This window comes from Spermophilus citellus, assembly GCF_964194105.1.
Source record: "Spermophilus citellus genome assembly, chromosome: 3".
NCBI lineage: Eukaryota > Metazoa > Chordata > Mammalia > Rodentia > Sciuridae > Spermophilus > Spermophilus citellus.
In genome coordinates this window covers 79,424,447-79,443,282 of record NC_138184.1, presented here as the reverse complement: position 1 = coordinate 79,443,282, position 18,836 = coordinate 79,424,447, and the positions used below count along the sequence as shown (strand labels likewise).

Sequence of the window (18,836 nt, the reverse complement as noted above, 5' to 3'; positions counted from 1 at the left end):
AGAAAAAGTCAAATCAGAATGTATTTGAACCTTTGGAGCTGCATTCCCAGTTTACAGGGGCTGGAAGCACAAACACCCCATCCCCCACTGAAGTCACAAGGAGACAAATCCAGAATGTGAGAGTATTCTAAAAGAAAATGGCCCAGGTTTCTTGTCAAAGTCAATGTTGTGAATATCCATATGCCTGTCCAAGAACTTTCTAATTTTGAAGAAATTCAAACCCATCTCCACAGCAGAATCTATTCCAAAATATGAGTGACTTTGAATCCAGCGTTGGAGTGTTAGCAAGGATGTGGAGGAAGGTCTCTCATACACCATTGGTGGGAATGTAAACACTACAGCCACACTGGAAAAGTATGGTGCACTCAATAGGTTAAACACATGGCTGCTGTGTGATGAGCCATCCCATTCCTGGATACTTACCCAAGAGAAATGAATGCATGTGCCCGGGGCCTGTATACTAGTGATAAAAGCAATCTTATTTAAATGTTCTAGAAATAATTGCAATATTAATTATTTAAATATTTAAACAGCCAAAAAACTGGCAATAACCCAAACATCTATGAGCAGGTGAGTAGATTAATAAAGTGTGATACATCCATACAATGGACTCCTACCCAGCAATGAGAGAAACCAACATGTGATACCCCACATCTACAACACGGGTGGCTCTCGGAACAACGCTGAATAAAAGAAGCCCGGTGATGTAAGTACATGTTCAATTGACATAAACTTTAGAAAACACAAACTGAGCTACACTGAGAGAAAGCAGACCAGCCGTTGCCCTGAGGGCAAGGGACAGGGATGAGGAGGAATGAAGGGAGGATGACAAGGGGCAGAGGACAGGAGTGACGGACATGCTGGTTCTCCTAAGCCTGGTGATGGCTTCACTGGTGTGTACCAAGGTTGCTTTGTCCCCACTCCTTTCCTGGCCTAAGGGGCTTCCACGAAGTCTTGTCCTGTAAGGCAGGGGTGTTGGATAAGCACCTCCAGTCTCATCCTTTACTCCCCACTCAACATGAAGGCAAGAGCTCCTGGGACTCGTCAGAGCTGGACAGATGTCACAGGGCCATGCTTTACTAGGCGGGGGACTCACATGCCTCACGAGTAAGGCCCATGCTTAACACTCCCTCTCTGGGGCCCACATCCCCCCTTGGCAGGTGTTCAGCTGAGTGACAGTGACCGTCCTCCTCAGTGCCAGCAGCCCTGTGGCAGGTCCTCCTGTCCATGAGAGAAGGCCCACCATCCTAAGGTCATTAGGTTGGGGAATTTACCAGAGACCTCCATAGAAGGTTACTGAAAACCCACCTTTCTAAGAACACAGTGGGTATTTTGGTCCCTAACTGGCTATCAGTTCTCTGCATGTGTCCTTTATAAATCAGAATTTTGAAGGACAGAATGGAGGGCTTAGATCTCAAACTGCCAGCTCTGAAGATGCATTTTCCAACCCCCGGGATAAACAGAGTTGGCCATGTTTATTTCCTCTGAAATGAGACGCTAGAAATCGTTTCCAAACCCTCAGTCCTGAACCACCTGGGCCTCCCACTCTGTCTCTACGCTTTCATCTCTTATGACTCCCGCCAACCATTTCCTTTAGTCCTATCCAACCTTCACCCTCAGAAAATGAGTGCAAATGCAATCACCATACTTCATAGAATTGATTAGGAAGCTGGCTGCTGAATAGAGTCCCAGATGTTTAATATAATTTTGAATCTTTGGCCAAATCATTTCTATTCTTGCTTGTTTGTGATAGGTTTTCCAGCGAGTGAGAATTTAAGGGTGGAAGACTCCAATTTATGAGCTCTCTAACAAACCTAGTCCCCATTTCTCATCTTCTACCAGGAAAGGCATTCATTGCTTTATTCAACTGGAATTGATTCACCCAACTGGAATCTGGCCTGGAACCACTGGCTTCTGCTGAGTGGCACTGTAAAAAGCAGCCATATGGAACTTACCAGGGCACATATAGGAAGGATGGTGTCCACCTCATCACAGGGGGCTCATTTATTGGAAACCCGATGGTGAAATTCCTAAAGCTCAGTATCCAGAAAATTGGATCTTCACTGAGCAAATCATTGTGGAGTAAGGCTCTTGGAACCGGTCATAGTCTCCTTTCTGCTTTGGCCACCAGGAGACTGGGGAGTCCCTAAGTATTCTTCCTCTGGCAACGTAATAGATCCACCTTTGTTCTCACTTTTAATCCTGACTTAATTTACCTTACCCGGATACTTCCTTCACCCACATGTCTACATTTACTTATTTATTTATTCCTATCTTCTTAATATTGCAATTATTTCTAGAACAAGCTTTCTTCATTTATCTTGGACTAAAGTGGACTACTCCATATTTTTTTAATTTTTTTTAATATTTATTTTTTTTTTTTTAGTATTTGGCGGACGCAACATCTTTGTCTGTATGTGGTGCTGAGGATCGAACCCGGGCCACACGCATGTCAGGCAAGCGCGCTACCGCTTGAGCCACATCCCCAGCCCTAACTCCATATTTTTAACATCTCTAGATGCCACCTGTAAATTCGGTCTGGAGGGGGAAATCCTATAATCCTAATTCATAACATTTAGCTCTTTTTAGCCTATTTCCTCCTCTTAGTAACTTAACCTCTAAAAACAGAACAGCCCCCAAGAGACACATAAATATTCTCCTGCATATCCCAGAAGAGACTATAAGAGCTACTGACTACATATCTTCATTTCGCCTTTTTTATGTTCCAGCAGGTGGTGCCTGCATGTCCCTGGGGTTGAATTTCTTCAGTCACTACTGTTGCCTCCCCATCTTTCCACCCTCCTTTTCCTCCATGAGAGTGCCCCAAACTGCCTCAGCCCCTCTTCCTCCTGCCCTGATGGGGAGATATGCACCAGGGTGAACCGTGCCCCAAAGGGAAGTCCACCTCCATCCTCCCCAAACTAGCTTAGAAAATGAAACATGGCCAAATACCTGCTCAAGTGATGGGAAGCCCCGAACAAGCCGGCCTTCAAAAGGCCCAAAACAAATAAACACACATACAAAATACACAAGGCACTGAGATGATGCTCTTCTATAGGCAGAATGCTAAAATAAACAAGCAGAATATGAATGTTAAAACCATAGGGGTTTTCACTTGGGAGGAAGAGTGCTACTTGTCAGAAATCAACAGCAGAGTGGCAAACCCAAAGGATAAATGTAGCACAGTCTTATAAAAACCTTTCCTCCATTTTTTTTCAACGATTGAGGGAAATAACCTGCCAATAAAAACTCCTAAAATCTTGGAAAGCAGTATAAATACGCTGCTAAGAGTATAGTCTGGCCCGGCTTAGTGGCGCACACCTGTAAACCCAGCAGCTCAGGAGGCTGAGGCAGGAGGATTGCAAATTCGAGGACAGCCTAAGCAACCTTAGCAAGATCCTAAGCAATTTAGTGAGACCCGGTTTCAAAATAAAGAATAAAATTGACTAGGATGAAGTGGTAAAGTGCCCCTAGGTTAAATCCCCAGTTCAAAAAAAGAGTACAGTCTGTGCCGGTGTTTATATTAACAGAGTATTTGGGAAAGCTATACAAAAATCCAACAGCAGGAGTTCACTTTGGGGCATGGGGTGGGAGACATTTTTCACTGTATAACTTTCTGAACCACTTGAATTTTTACCATAGAATGTACTACTTTTTCAAAAAATAAAAGCAAAGAGAACTTGAGTCAGAGAGACCTGGGTCCATGACCTTCCCACGGGGGCTCCTCTCTTCAGGCTTCGGTGTCCTCATATGTACTGTGGGACTAATTAGAAAACCTAACTCATAGGGGGTTGGGAAAAGTAGGCAGGACAATAATATGCTTTGCAGACTCTGGCACACAGTAAGTACTCAATAAATGGCATGGCAATAGACATATTCATGAACACCACTTAATGCATCGTAATTAAAAGTGAACAGGAGCTCATGGTAAAGAAGAGAGGGTGGGGGAGGTATGAAATGTCTTTTTGCTATCAGAAGATAGATTAGGTTAGGGCTGAGGATGTGGCTCAAACTGGAGCGCTCGCTCGCCTGGCATGCGTGCGGCCAGGTTCGATCCTCAGCACCACATACAGAAGATAGATTAAGTTAAACCAGCAAATTTAAGGATATGAAGGATATAAAGTCAGAGGGGAAAAAAGCCTTAAATTCCTCAAAAACATAGTATAAAATCCAACAGTTCTAAGCAGTCCCATCTACCCATGGAATCCTTTGCCAAAAAACAGCCTCCTCCTAACCTGAGCCCAGAACAAAATGAGGAAGACACAATGATAAGCCAGAAACTCCAAGGCTGACAGGTCTGATTTTTCTCTTTCTGCATGGCTTTGTAAATGCTAATGTGCACAAGATTACCTGGGGATCTTATTAAAATGCAGCTTCTGACTTAGCAGGACTGAGTCTCTGCATCTCTAACAAGTTCCCAGGTGATGCTGATGATGCTGGTCCATGGACCACACTCTGAGTAGGAAGGTCCTACTGACCCCAGATAACACTTCTGCGGTTTGTTAGCATGGTGGTCTTGAGGGATTAAGATTACTAGAATGTTATCTCTGCTGGTAACAACCCAGCCAATTCTTCTAAATCAATGGTTCTCAACTGGCACCAACTGACACTAGGCAGTGCCTAGTGACATTGTGAGTTGTCACAACCACAGAGGAAGATGCTACAGATATCTGTGGGTAAAGGCCAGGGATGCTGCTGAGCATCCTGCAATCCACACACCACCCCCCATGACAAAGAATTATCTGACCCCAAATGTCAACAGAGCCCATGTTGAGAGACCCTGTTCTAAATAATAGGAAACAAGATGAACCCTGAGACTCCTCTGTTCCTTCTGACACTATAAATCCTGACTCTAGATGTGGGCCATGGATCCCACATGTCTTAGACTAAATCTGAGATATGAGGAGGATAACAAGTTAGCAGGATGCGATATGTGGAGAAGGGGTCAGGGGTCACAGGTCACAGTCTATGGTCTATGTTTTGTTTAAAATCAATGTGGTTCAGTAACCCCACAGGGAATCTACAAAGCATGAAACCTCCTATCACTTTGAGGTACAGCAATTTCACAAGACCATGAATCTGTTCAAGCAAAGGGCCAGTTAGGGTCTTAGACTGTAAGCTATACGAAGGCAGGGCCACGTCCAAATTCGCTTATCAGTAGAGACACAGCACCTAAAATAGCACTTAGCACACTGTAGATAAATCTTGAAGAATCAAAAGCTACTGCAATTCCAAATGTTCTTAAATAGACCCAGAGGTTATCTACTCTCTATTGTGACATGGTTTATTATTTGCCATCATCAAAACATTATTACTAATAACAATGCCAAGGCCCATATGGTTCTGTGGAAAGAACACAGTCTGTTGTTTGCACCAGGGCCTCGTGCATGCTGGACAAGTATGGAGCTACACCCCCAGTCTTATATTTTATATGAGACAGTGTCTCCCTAAATTGCCCAGGCTAGCCTGAAACTTGCAATCCTCCTGCCTCAGCCTCCCAGGTAGCTGGGATTGCAAGTGTGTGCCACCAGGCCTGGCTAAGCACACAGGTTTTGAATTGCACAAAAATTGACCCAAATCCAGACTCGCTTACTTGTTATACAACCTTGGGCAAGTTGCCACAGTATCCATGTCTATAAAATGGGTATAAAGTTCTTACATTGAACAAAATTTTTTTCTGAAGCAATACAGTGTGATATACTTGAATACCACACAACTGGCACAGAATAGGTGCCCTCTCCACATATCATGCTAAAGGACTGGCATTTTAAAACTTGGCAAGTTACATGGTGTTCTTTTTTTGCACACAAAAATTTTCAAGAATGCCACCCGGAGCTTGGTCAACATGGCATGCCTCTCCTCTAAGCCAAAGACCCTCACAATTAAGGTTAAGGTTCGTCAAGCAAACACAAGGTATGCATTTGAGGTCTCACTACACCCATTCAGAGCCAGGCAGTGAATAAAGATCCACGACAACAAGGACACATGTTTGGAAGGACAACAACACGGCATGACATCAGCACGGGATCACCATGCACTCGCCACTCACAAAGACAAAGGGCCTGAAAAATCAGGATACATTGGCAGGAACTGTACCTTTCTGAAAATAGTGAAAGGAGTAATGGACAACACGGTTCCCCAGAGCATCAGCCATAAGTGTTGGAGGAAATCACCCACAATCATCACCCCCGCATTACGCCCTTCTCTCTGTCTTGGATGACAGGTGCAGGTGTGCTGGTTCCAGCCACATCACTATGCCCTGCAGGGAAGGGCAGGGTTAAAAAGATGTGACAAAGAGTACCAGGCAGCAAAATTCTTTCACCGACAGAAGCAGGTAGGATACACCAAATAAGGCAGGTGTGACCCCAGAGGCTCTGACTGGCTCCTGCTTTCGCAAAGCCCAGAAAACTCAAGCAGAGTATGAGCAGAATCCTGCCCCAAATCTGAAGTGTCACTGAAGGGCACAGCCTGAAGCAGCTGGTGGGCTTAAGAAACCCCCTACTGAAACTTGGAGAGCAGCCTGGATACAATGATGACTATAAGCCAGAAAAACACAATCTTGTGTGAGGCTAGGGGCGAAACATCAGAGTGATGGGCATCTGGAGACCTCAGGGGTGGCCGCAACTCATCTCGGGGATTCTCACTTGCTGGGAGACTCAGTATCCCTCAAGTGGGTCAGATCCCTGGTTCACACGGCGCTGCCCACAGCATCCCCCCAGCAGCAGGACCTAGAAGGGCACAGATGCTCTGCCTGACCTCAGTGACAAAGCCAACGCATGTCCTAGTTTCTCTCAGTAGCCACTCCCAATTCTGTCATTCATAAATCCGTCCAGACCCTTCTTAAATTGCATTTATACCTCCTGCCAGGACCACCTCTTGAGATAATGAGTTTCAGAAGATTATTACCTGCTGTGTTAAGCAGTACTTCCTTTCATTGGTTACAACAAGAAAAAGAAGAATTAGGGGTGAAACAGCAGAGAGGCTAATGTTGCTTTCATCAAGGGACCATCTTGTGTTGTGGAAAGCAGAAATGTTCAGCAGCCTGGAACCCAAGGCACTGAAGCAGCAACCATGAACTTAAGAAACTTGATGATTTCAAGTGTTTTGGTTGATGAATGTCACACCACATGTGTTTATGAAAAGCAGGACTGGACAAAGGCATAATTTATGTTAGAGTTACCTAGTTAGCAAATGGCTCAAAGAGCACAGAGTTCAACAATGCTCTCAATCACAAAATCCTGTGCTGATTGCAAACAGGCAGGGCAAACGGGAAGATTTGCTAGGAGACACTGAAATTCACACCATGCCGCTCTGCAGAGTCAGGAAAAGGCTCTCCTGAACCTCAGTGGGCGAGAAGCTCCCAGCCCCTGGCTGAGCTGCACCAAGTATCTACGCTGGGCTGAGCCCCTTCAATATAAACACCCTAATTGCAACATGGTACCCTGGACTGATTCCCTGGAACAGCAAAGGGACATGAGTTGGAAAACTGGTGAAATCTAAATAAAATCTGAAGTTTAATTAACAGTAATATGAAAATATTGATCTTAGTTTTGACAAATGTCAAACCATTAAGTAAGGGGTTCCCATTAGGGACAACTAAGTGAAGGGTAGGCTGGGACTGTTGTACTATCCTTTGACTTTTCTACAAACTTAATATTCCAAAATTAAAAAAAAAAATTAAAGCAAATCTATTCTGTGAGTCTTTAGAGCCACTACACTGGGAGTTGGGAGTCAATAAAAACCATCAAAGTTTTTAAGACTCAGGATTCAGTCCGGGGAAGAGAAGTCCCTGATACAAAACACAACGAGGGTAGGAGGATGTGGGTTAAGGATAAGAAAAACTGAAAGACTAAGCGAATATTTATTAGGATAAGGAAAAAATAAACAGAAGGGAAGATGGCGGCCAAGGGAGTGCAGCACACCAGTACGCTGCGCCACTGTGCGGGAGAAACACGAGGTGAAATGGCTGAAGGCTACCTTGGTGGGAATCCCCAGTGAAATTGAGGTGCTCCAGAATCTAGAGGTCAGAATTCCAGCGCGTGGGATTCGGCTGCAGGGGCTTGGTCGCGGGCGATTTCTCCGAACGGAGGGAAGCAGTACTTGGTCGGTGGACCGCCCCGTTGATGGAGTCTGGGACGCGCCCGAGTTAATTAGCCGCGAGGTACCCGAGCGGGATTACAGCGAAGCGGATTCTGCAGGCTCCTGCCAGTGGCGCACTGGCCGCGCTGAGTGCTGAATTCCAGCTTTGAAATACAGGAGAGAATCGGTCCAGTTCGATTCCCGACACCGGTCGGAACACGGAGGAGGACTGCAGCCGCCATCATGGAGAGCTGATGCAATCATCCCTGTTTTCTACTGATCTCGGCTCATTCAACTACAGAACAGGTGATTCCAGGCTGGTATTTGCCTGCGTCGCGCAGACAGATCGCTCAGGCTCGGGATTGGAAACTCTGAGGAGAATACTCTTCAGGCCTCACCCCTGGCAAGGCAAGGCGGGCGCCGGGCTTTGAGCGGCCAGATTCTAGTTCCCCGGGTTGCTTTGGCCCAGGGCGGGAGATCCTTCTTGGCCCAGGGCTAGGGAACCCCCGGCGACTGTGTCTTTGACCCTGCCCTTGTCTGAGCGTACACTGAGCTGGGAGAGGTTGGAGCTGCCAGGCTCAGGCTCCCGGGGCTGCCTGAGCCTGAGGCTGGGGTACCTCTGTGGAGCCTGCTCCGAGCAGAGTGTGGCAGGGATCGGAGAGGCTGGGTTCTGGCTCTCGTGGCTGCTTGAGCCCAGGGCCGCGGAGCCTGCAGAGACCGCGAGCTGAGGCCAGCCACAAGTGAAACTTGCGACGAGGGGCAGCGGGACTCTGTCTCCTGGAACAGTTTTGACCCGGAGCTAGGGAGCCCGCGGGAAGTGCGTCTTAGACTCTGCTCCCAGGGGAGCGTGCACCGAGCAGGGAGAGTCTGGTGCGGCCAGGCTTGGGCTCCCGGGGCGGGTTTGGCCTGGGATTGGGGAACCCGAGGCGGTAGCCCTGAGGAGCCTGCTCCTAGCAGAAAGTGGCGGGGATCGGAGAGACCGGCTCCTGGCTCCCGAAGCGGCTCTGGCTCAGGGTTGGGGATCCTACAGGGACTGCTTCTTGGTCCGGGCCCTGCTGGGTGCTGCAGGGGCCTGGAGGGCAGAGTGGAGCTGCCTCCTGTGCCCAGAGCAGGCTAAGGGTTCCGCCGGTGTGGTATCGCGACACCCCAACTGCAGCTGGGGCCGAGGAGAGTAGCCGCCCACGCCTGGAACAGGACCAGCGACCTGACGGCAGGGTAGCCAAGTCAACCCACTTGGAGTGGAGGCCATGAAGAGCTGCCGTCTGACCCTGCAAGGTAGGAAGTCCTGCGTCCCACTGGCAGGACAGGCTCGGCAGCCGGCCAGTGTGGTGGACGAGTAGCACCGAGGCAGTCACGTCACACTGGTTGGAGTGGGGGTTGAACAGAGCCGCCGCCAGCGTCCGGAAGGAGCCTAGAGACCCGTTGGAGAGGCAGTTAGGTACCCCCACTGGGAGTGGGGGTTGAGCAGAACTGCCGCCCAGGCCCGCAGGGTGGGCAGATCTGAGACCCACCGGCGGAACAGGCTTGGAGGCCGACCAGCGTGGTAGACACATCACATCAATTGGAGTAGGGGTGGAGAAGAGCTGCTGCCCACGTCCGGATCAGGACCAACGATCCGAGGACGTGGGAGGAACGTCACCACAATTGGAGTGGGGGCAGAGTAGAGCAGCCACCCGTGCCCGTAGGGCGGGCAGACCTACGACCAACCAGCGTAGTGGATAGATCACCCTGATTAGAGGAGGATCACAGCCACTACCCGCCCTACAAGAGAGATATCCCAAATATACAAGAGCAACATAAATAAACAGGGGGAAAAATTTCAAAAACACAACAGTTTCACAAAGCAGAAAGAAACGCAAGCAACATGAAAAGACAAGGAAAGAAAGGACCACAAGCAATGCAGGTCAACTCAACTCTAGAAGAGGTAATAGCTGCAACAGATGGAATGTCAGATAAAGAGTTCAGGATATACATGCTTCAGATGATCTGGAGTCTCAAGGAAGACATGAGACAGCAAAATCAGACAATGAAAGATCACATTGACAAGGAACTACAGAAACAAATCCAGGAAGTAAAAGATCAATTTCACAGGGAGTTAGAAGTAATAAAAAACAAACAAATAGAAATCCTAGAAATGCAGGAAGCAATAAACCAACTTAAAACCTCAATTGACAATACTACCAGCAGAATAGATCACTTAGAAGATAGAACATCAGACAATGAAGACAAAGTATTTCAACTTGAGAAGAACATAGACAGTTCAGCAAGACTGCTAAGAAACCATGAGCAGAACATCCAAGAGATATGGGATAACATTAAAAGACCAAACTTAAGAGTCATTGGGATACAGGAGGGCACAGAGCTCCAAACCAGAGGAATGAACAATCTATTCAATGAAATAATACGAGAAAACTTCCCAGACTTGAAGAATGAAACAGAATCCCATATCCTAGAAGCCTACAGGACGCCAAAAGTGCAAAATCATAAGAGATCCACACCTAGACACATTATAATGAAGATGCCCAACATACAGAATAAGGAGAGAATTTTAAAAGCTACAAGAGAAAGAAAGCAGATTACATTTAGGGGCAAACCAATCAGGATAACAGCTGATCTCTCAACACAGACTCTGAAAGCTAGAAGATCCTGGAATAACATTTTTCAAACACTGAAAGAAAATGGGTTCCAACCAAGAATCGTGTATCCAGCGAAATTAAGCTTCAGGATGGAAGATGAAATTAAAACCTTTCACGATAAACAAAAGTTAAAAGAATTCGCAGCTAGAAAACCATCTCTTCAAAAAATCCTTGGCAAAACATTACAGGAAGAGGAAACTGAAAATAACATTGAAAACCATCAGTGGGAGGTAGGACAGTAAAGGGGGGAAAGTAACCAAAGAGGAAAACTAATCAGGTTTAGTAACATAAATAAACAAATATGACTGGAGGAACAAACCAAATCTCAATAATAACCCTAAATGTTAATGGCTTAAACTCACCAATTAAGAGACACAGGCTAGTCGAATGGATCACAAAACAAGATCCAACAATATGTTGCCTACAGGAGACGCATTTGATAGGAAAAGATATACATAGACTGAAGGTGAAAGGATGGGAAAAATCATTCCACTCATATGGACTGCGGAAACAAGCAGGAGTGTCCATACTCATATCAAACAAAATAGATTTCAAGCCAAAGTTAATCAAAAAGGATAAAGAGGGACACTGCATACTGCTCAAGGGAACCATACACCAACAAGACATAACAATCATAAATATATATGCCCCAAACAATGGTGCAGCTACGTTCATCAAGCAAACTCTTCTCAAGTACAAGAGTCTAATAGACCACTATACAATAATCATGGGAGACTTCAACACACCTCTCTCACCACTGGACAGATCTTCCAAACAAAAGTTAAATAAGGAAACTATAGAACTCAATAACACAATTAACAACCTAGACTTAATTGACATATATAGAATATACCACCCAACATCAAGTAGTTACACATTTTTCTCAGCAGCACATGGATCCTTCACAAAAATAGATCATATATTATGTCACAGGACAACTCTTAGACAATATAAAGGAGTAGAAATAATACCATGCATCCTATCTGATCATAATGGAATGAAACTGAAAATCAATGATAAAAGAAGGAAGGAAAAATCATGCATCACGTGGAGAATGAACAATAGGTTACTGAATGATCAATGGGTCATAGAAGACATCAAGGAGGAAATTAAAAAATTCTTAGAGATAAATGAAAACACTGACACAACATATTGGAATCTATGGGACACATTGAAAGCAGTTTTAAGAGGAAAATTCATTGCTTGGAGCGCATTCCTTAAAAAAAGAAAAAACCAACAAATAAACGATCTCATATATCATCTCAAAATCCTAGAAAAAGAAGAGCAAAATAACAGCAAAAGAAGTAGAAGGCAAGAAATAATTAAAATCAGAGCTGAAATTAATGAAATTGAAACAAAAGAAACAATTGAAAAAATTGACAAAACCAAAAGTTGGTTCTTTGAAAAAATAAATAAAATTGACAGACCCTTAGCCATGCTAACGAAGAGAAGAAGAGAGAGAACTCAAATTACTAGCATACAGGATGAAAAAGGCAATATCACAACAGACACTTCAGAAATACAGAAGATAATCAGAAATTACTTTGAATCCTTATACTCCAATAAAATAGAAGATAGTGAAGGCATCGATAAATTTCTTAAGTCATATGATCTGCCCAGATTGAGTCAGGAAGATATAGACAACCTAAACAGACCAATAACAATAGAGGAAATAGAAGAAACCATCAAAAGACTACCAACTAAGAAAAGCCCAGGACCGGATGGGTATACAGCAGAATTTTACAAAACCTTTAAAGAGGAACTAACACCAATACTTTTCAAGTTATTTCAGGAAATAGAAAAAGAGGGAGAACTTCCAAATACATTCTACGAGGCCAACATCACCCTGATTCCTAAACCAGACAAAGACACTTCAAAGAAAGAAAACTACAGACCAATATCTCTAATGAACCTAGATGCAAAAATCCTCAATAAAATTCTGGCAAATCGGATTCAAAAACATATCAAAAAAATTATACACCATGATCAAGTAGGATTCATCCCTGGGATGCAAGGCTGGTTCAAAATACGGAAATCAATAAATGTTATTCACCACATCAATAGACTTAAAAATAAGAACCATATGATCATCTCGATAGATGCAGAAAAGGCATTCGACAAAGTACAGCATCCCTTTATGTTCAAAACTCTAGAAAAATTAGGGATAACAGGATCATACCTCAACATTGTTAAAGCAATCTATGATAAGCCACAGGCCAGCATCATTCTGAATGGAGAAAAATTGAAGGCATTCCCTCTAAGATCTGGTACAAGACAGGGATGCCCTCTCTCACCACTTCTGTTCAACATAGTCCTCGAAACACTGGTCAGAGCAATTAGACAGACGAAAGAAATTAAAGGCATAAAAATAGGAAAAGAAGAACTTAAATTATCACTATTTGCAGATGATATGATTCTATACCTAACAGACCCAAAAGGGTCTACAAAGAAACTACTAGAGTTAATAAATGAATTCAGCAAAGTGGCGGGATATAAAATCAACACGCATAAATCAAATGCATTCCTGTATATCAGCGACAAATCCTCTGAAACGGAAATGAGGACAACTACTCCATTCACAATATCCCCCAAAAAAATAAAATACCTGGGAATCAACCTAACAAAAGAGGTGAAAGACCTATACAATGAAAACTACAGAACCCTAAAAAGAGACATAGAAGAAGACCTCAGAAGATGGAAAAATATACCCTGCTCATGGATAGGCAGAACTAACATCATCAAAATGGCGATATTACCAAAAGTTCTCTATAAGTTCAATGCTATCCCAATCAAAATCCCAACAGCATTTCTTGTAGAAATAGATAAAACAATCAGGAAATTCATATGGAATAATAAAAGACCCAGAATAGCAAAAACAATGCTAAGCAGGAAGTGTGAATCAGGCGGTATAGCGATACCAGACTTCAAACTATACTACAGAGCAATAGTAACAAAAACAGCATGGTACTGGTACCAAAACAGGCGAGTGGACCAATGGTACAGAATAGAAGACACAGTAACCAATCCGCAAAACTACAACTATCTTATATTTGATAAAGGGGCTAAAAGCATGCAATGGAGGAAGGATAGCATCTTCAACAAATGGTGCTGGGAAAACTGGAAATCCATTTGCATCAAAATGAAACTGAATCCCTTTCTCTCGCCATGCACAAAAGTTAACTCAAAATGGATCAAGGAGCTCGATATTAAATCAGAGACACGGCGTCTGATAGAAGAAAAAGTCGGCTATGATCTACATACTGTGGGGTCAGGCCCCAAATTCCTCAATAGGACACCCATAGCGCAAGAGTTAACAACCAGAATCAACAAATGGGACTTACTCAAACTAAAAAGTTTTCTCTCAACAAAAGAAACAATAAGAGAGATAAACAGGGAGCCTACATCATGGGAACAAATCTTTACCCCACACACTTCAGATAGAGCCCTAATATCCAGAGTATACAAAGAACTCAAAAAATTAGATAATAAGATAACAAATAACCCAATCAACAAATGGGCCAAGGACCTGAACAGACAATTCTCAGAGGAGGACATACAATCAATCAACAAGTACATGAAAAAATGCTCAACATTGCTAGCAGTCAGAGAAATGCAAATCAAAACCACCCTAAGATACCATCTCACTCCAGTAAGATTGGCAGCCATTAAGAAGTCCAACAACAACAAGTGCTGGCGAGGATGCGGGGAAATGGGTACACTTGTTCATTGTTGGTGGGACTGCAAAATGGTGCAGCCAATTTGGAAAGCAGTATGGAGATTCCTTGGAAAGCTGGGAATGGAACCACCATTTGACCCAGCTATTCCCCTACTCGGTCTATTCCCTAAAGACCTAACAAGAGCATGCTACAGGGACACTGCTATATCAATGTTCATAGCAGCACAATTCACGATAGCAAGATTGTGGAACCAACCTAGAAGCCCTTCAATAGATGAATGGATTAAAAAAATGTGGCATTTATACACAATGGAGTATTACTCTGCAATAAGAAATGACAAAATCATAGAATTTGGAGGGAAATGGATGGCATTAGAGCAGATTATGCTAAGTGAAGCTAGCCAATCCTTAAAAAACAAATGTCAAATGTCTTCTTTGATATAAGGGGAGTAACCAAGGACAGAAGAGCTGGAGAAGAAGAATAACATTAAACAGGGATGATAGGCGGGAGGGAAAGTGAGAGTTAAGGGAAATTGCATGGAATTGGAAGGTGAGCCTCAGGGTTATACACAATTACATATAAGAGGAAAGGAGGAGTAGGAGGAAAATTATATAAGTGGAAGAAACGATTTATAGTAGAGGGGATGGAGAGAGAGAAGGGGAGGGGAGGGGAGGGGAGGGGTGAGGGGACAGTGGAGAATGGGATAGACAGCAGAATACATCAGTCACTAGAAAGGCAATTTGTAAATCAATGGAAATGTAACTGATGTGACACAGCAATCTGTATACGGGGTAAAAATGGGAGTTCATAACCCACTTGAATCAATCTGTGAAATATGGTATATTAAGAACTATGTAATGTTTTGAACAACCAACAATAAAATTAAAAAAAAAAAAAGAATAAGAAGTGGAAAAAAATCTGAAATGGTATTGAGGGAACTCCATATAGAATGCAAAATTGTTTTCTAAATGCCTATTTTCCCTAGTCACACCAATACTGGGTATTAAAAATATATATCACCTATTTGGTATTGTGACTTGTGAAAATAATAAAGTTGTTGTATTGTTTCCATTAAAAAAAAATAAAATAAAAAATAAACAGAAGGCCACAGAAGGCGTGGTGGACCCTACAAGGCCACATGTGAATGTGACCAAGTCTAGAGTGACCTACCACAAAGCTGCCTCATCCCAAGGACAACCAGAGCTTCTCAAGGACATGGGGCTGGGGTGTAGCTCAGGGTTAGACATGTGCTCAGCTCTCACTAAGGCCCTGGGTTTAATTCCCGGCATCAAAAAAAAAAAAAAAATGGGCCTCATGATGGACAAATGTCAAGAACCACATTTGACAATGGCATGTACCCTCCCCAGGCTCTGTACGATTCATAGAAAAATAGTTAAAAACTCAATAAGCCTAAAACCTGGAGGGAGGCTAGAAGGAAAAGACTAGAACAAAATCTAGGAATCCTGTCACAGTTGGCCCTGAATGTCCACAGATTCTATATCTTCAGATTAAACCAATTGAGGATTGAAAATACTCCAAAAAACCTGCATCTGCACTGAATGCATACAGACTTTTTTCCTTAATATTCCCCGAGCAATAGAGTATAACAATTATTTACATAGCAGTAAATCACATCAGGCATTATAAGTCATCTAGAGATGATTAAAGTATACAGAAGGATGTACATAGGTCACATGCAAATACAGCTCTGTTTTATATAAATAGAGACTTGAGCATCCTAAGATTTTGCTATGCCTGAGGGGTGCTAGAGCCAGTCGTCCTCAGATACCAAGGGAACACTCTCATACCAAAACAACATCAAGGTTTACCAAAACAAAGAATGAAGTTACTCAGATAATTAATCGCCATTCACTGACTTTCTTAAGTAGAGACATGTAGTTGGGCATAATCAGCACATTTGTGCATAAAAAATTAATTGCTTGTTCAGAAAGATAAGAGATTAAAAAGGCAAGACTAGGGAAGATTAAGTACTTGAACAGCAGCTAAAAATTCTATCAAAATCTTTCAAAAAGCATAAAAGGAAGAATGCTAAAAATATATTACTGATTAAAAAGTCTCAACTTTAGAGGTTTGGTGGGAGGATTGTCTAAAGATTAGAAAAAATGAAAATAGTGTAGCTACCAAAATGATATGGGTTGGATCTTAAATGTCCCCCAAAGGACATGTCTGGAAGGCTTGATTGCCAATTTGCGGCACTATTGGGAGGGAGTGGAACCTTTCCGAGACAGGGCCTAGTCAGGTCTAGGACCCAGGGAACAGGCTCCCTCCAACATGTATTCCTGCTATGACGTACTGTGCCACCACAGGCTCAAAGCCACAGGGCCAGGTGACCATGGACTGAAACCTCTAAAACCCCGAGCCAAAACAAACTTTTCCTCCTTTTAAGTCGATTTTCTCAGGTATTTTGTCAGAACAACGACAACCAGAACTACAATCCAGAAGAAAAACATGTGCCAAAAAAATATTTATGGAAATGCTCCCCAGTGAAATATTTTGGCAGGAGGTTAGAAAAACCATCAAAATAGCCTTCAACTGGACAATTCTGGATCTTAACAACTCTTGTGTCACAGCCAAATGCACAAGAGGTTATACAAGTTGAATATACCTCATTTGAAATGCTTGGGATCAGAAGTGTTTTAGATTTCAGATTTTTTGGATTTTGGAAAATTTGGATCTACATAATGAGATATCTTGGGGATGGAGCCCAAGTCTAAGCACAAAGTTCATTTATATTTCATATGCGCTTTGTACACACATACATAGGCTGACGGTAATTCTAAGCAGTATCTTTAGGGTGCCGTGTTTAGACAGCAACCCCTCATGAGGTCAGATGTGGAATTTTCCACCTGTGTCATCGTGTTTGTGCTCAAAAACTTTCAGATTTTGGAAGCGTTTTGAACTTTGGGATTAGGGAAGTTCAACCTTAATTACAACATGGCTCCAATCAGAAGCCTGGTTTTGATACCTAAAAACAAGTCCCACCTCCCCTCATTACCAAAAATAAAACACTCAAACAGGCAAACTGCTCTCCCCTTGACTCTAAGCCAAACTGATCATTGGGTCAGGTCATTAAGTCACATGTAATCAACAACATGTGTAAGGAATTATCCTAAAAAGAAATTGCCAATCTGTTTTAAAAAAAAAAAAAAAAAGGCTCTTTGATTTTGTTGATAATAAATCAGGTTTTTGTTTATAATTGATCGATTCAGTTTGCAAAGCTGATCACACAGTGATGTGTGCATGAGTCCACAGTACATACACATTAGATATTATACATATATGAACAGGGAAATATCACAGAGGGAAACAAAGGAACACAGCAGGGAGCTTGCCTCCCCGCAGGCCCGGCCATTAGCGGAGCAGCCTGGGCACCCTGCCTGATCTCAGTGTCCTCTTCCTAATCTGTGAATGAAATAGCTAGGTCCATGTTTCCTCCGGGAAGAAACTGTCAAATCAGGAGACAAGCTTCAAGCCCCATCAATTTGTACCTCGAACTTACTGTGAGGTAATATTCTAAAGACCACAAAACTGTAGAGTTTGACAAATGACCCAGTTGTATGCAAATAATGCTAAAGCAGAATTACTCCTCAGACAGCTATGTCAATAGCCCTTTTCTCTTCCTACATGTAACTAAAGCCTTTATTTATGTCATTTACCCCAGCTGCTTTGAACTGGAGTAATTTCAGGTTGCTCATAAATATTTTTCAATCCCAACACCCAAATTTAAGAAACATGCTCTACTTACAGTTACGAATGTCATTCCAGTCGATTTTAGAGAAGAAAGGGTGGCAACAGAGGCCCTCAAACTTCAACCTCTCTCTCTGGCCACACAACAAACTTTGAATGAGATCAAGGAATCCACTGCTCACTTTGGGATCATCCGGAAATTTCAAAAACCGCTGCTCCAAAAAAATACAATAATTAATTTCTTTAGCAGTGATTCAATTTCTCACATCCCAAAGAATATTTCTCATATATGCAAGCTTTTTTTACTTTTTTTTTTTTAAAGAAAGTTTTATATCCTCTTAACTTTGGACCAAAGGCATGTTCCCAAAATAAGTGGCCTGTTCACATCAATAGATCTGGCTCCTTTGTAGGGGCTCCATCTCCTCCTCAGCTTGACCTCTGCTCCCCTCTCCAGCTCATCTTGCATGCTCCACATCTCTCTCTTTGCTGTCCAACAATGATGAGCTATTTAAAGTTCCCTGGTCACATCACACTGTTCTCCCGGCCTAGAACTCCCTCCCCACCCACCAGCCTTCCCTGGCTCCCTTTCCTACCCTGGTGCTCATTTCCACAGGCTCCCTCTGTACTCTGCTCTTGCCCTGACACAATGTACTGCAGTTTTTGACTGATGATGAGAAAGGGCAGCGAGGGCCTCCTTGCTCATCACTGTGAACCCAGTACCTCCCGGTATCTACTG

General features: G+C 43.3%; 1 protein-coding gene across 15 annotated transcripts in view; it reads right to left on the bottom strand.

The window, feature by feature from the left end:
* The window catches only part of CIT (citron rho-interacting serine/threonine kinase), a 170,133-nt gene that overhangs the window by 100,803 nt on the left and 50,494 nt on the right, over positions 1-18,836 (bottom strand). For all 15 annotated transcript variants that reach the window (XM_081288029.1, XM_081288037.1, XM_081288039.1 and 12 more), the window contains one exon: positions 18,159-18,312. In XM_081288029.1, the coding sequence (XP_081144155.1) occupies positions 18,159-18,312 (154 nt within the window). The remainder of the gene's footprint in view (positions 1-18,158; positions 18,313-18,836) is intronic.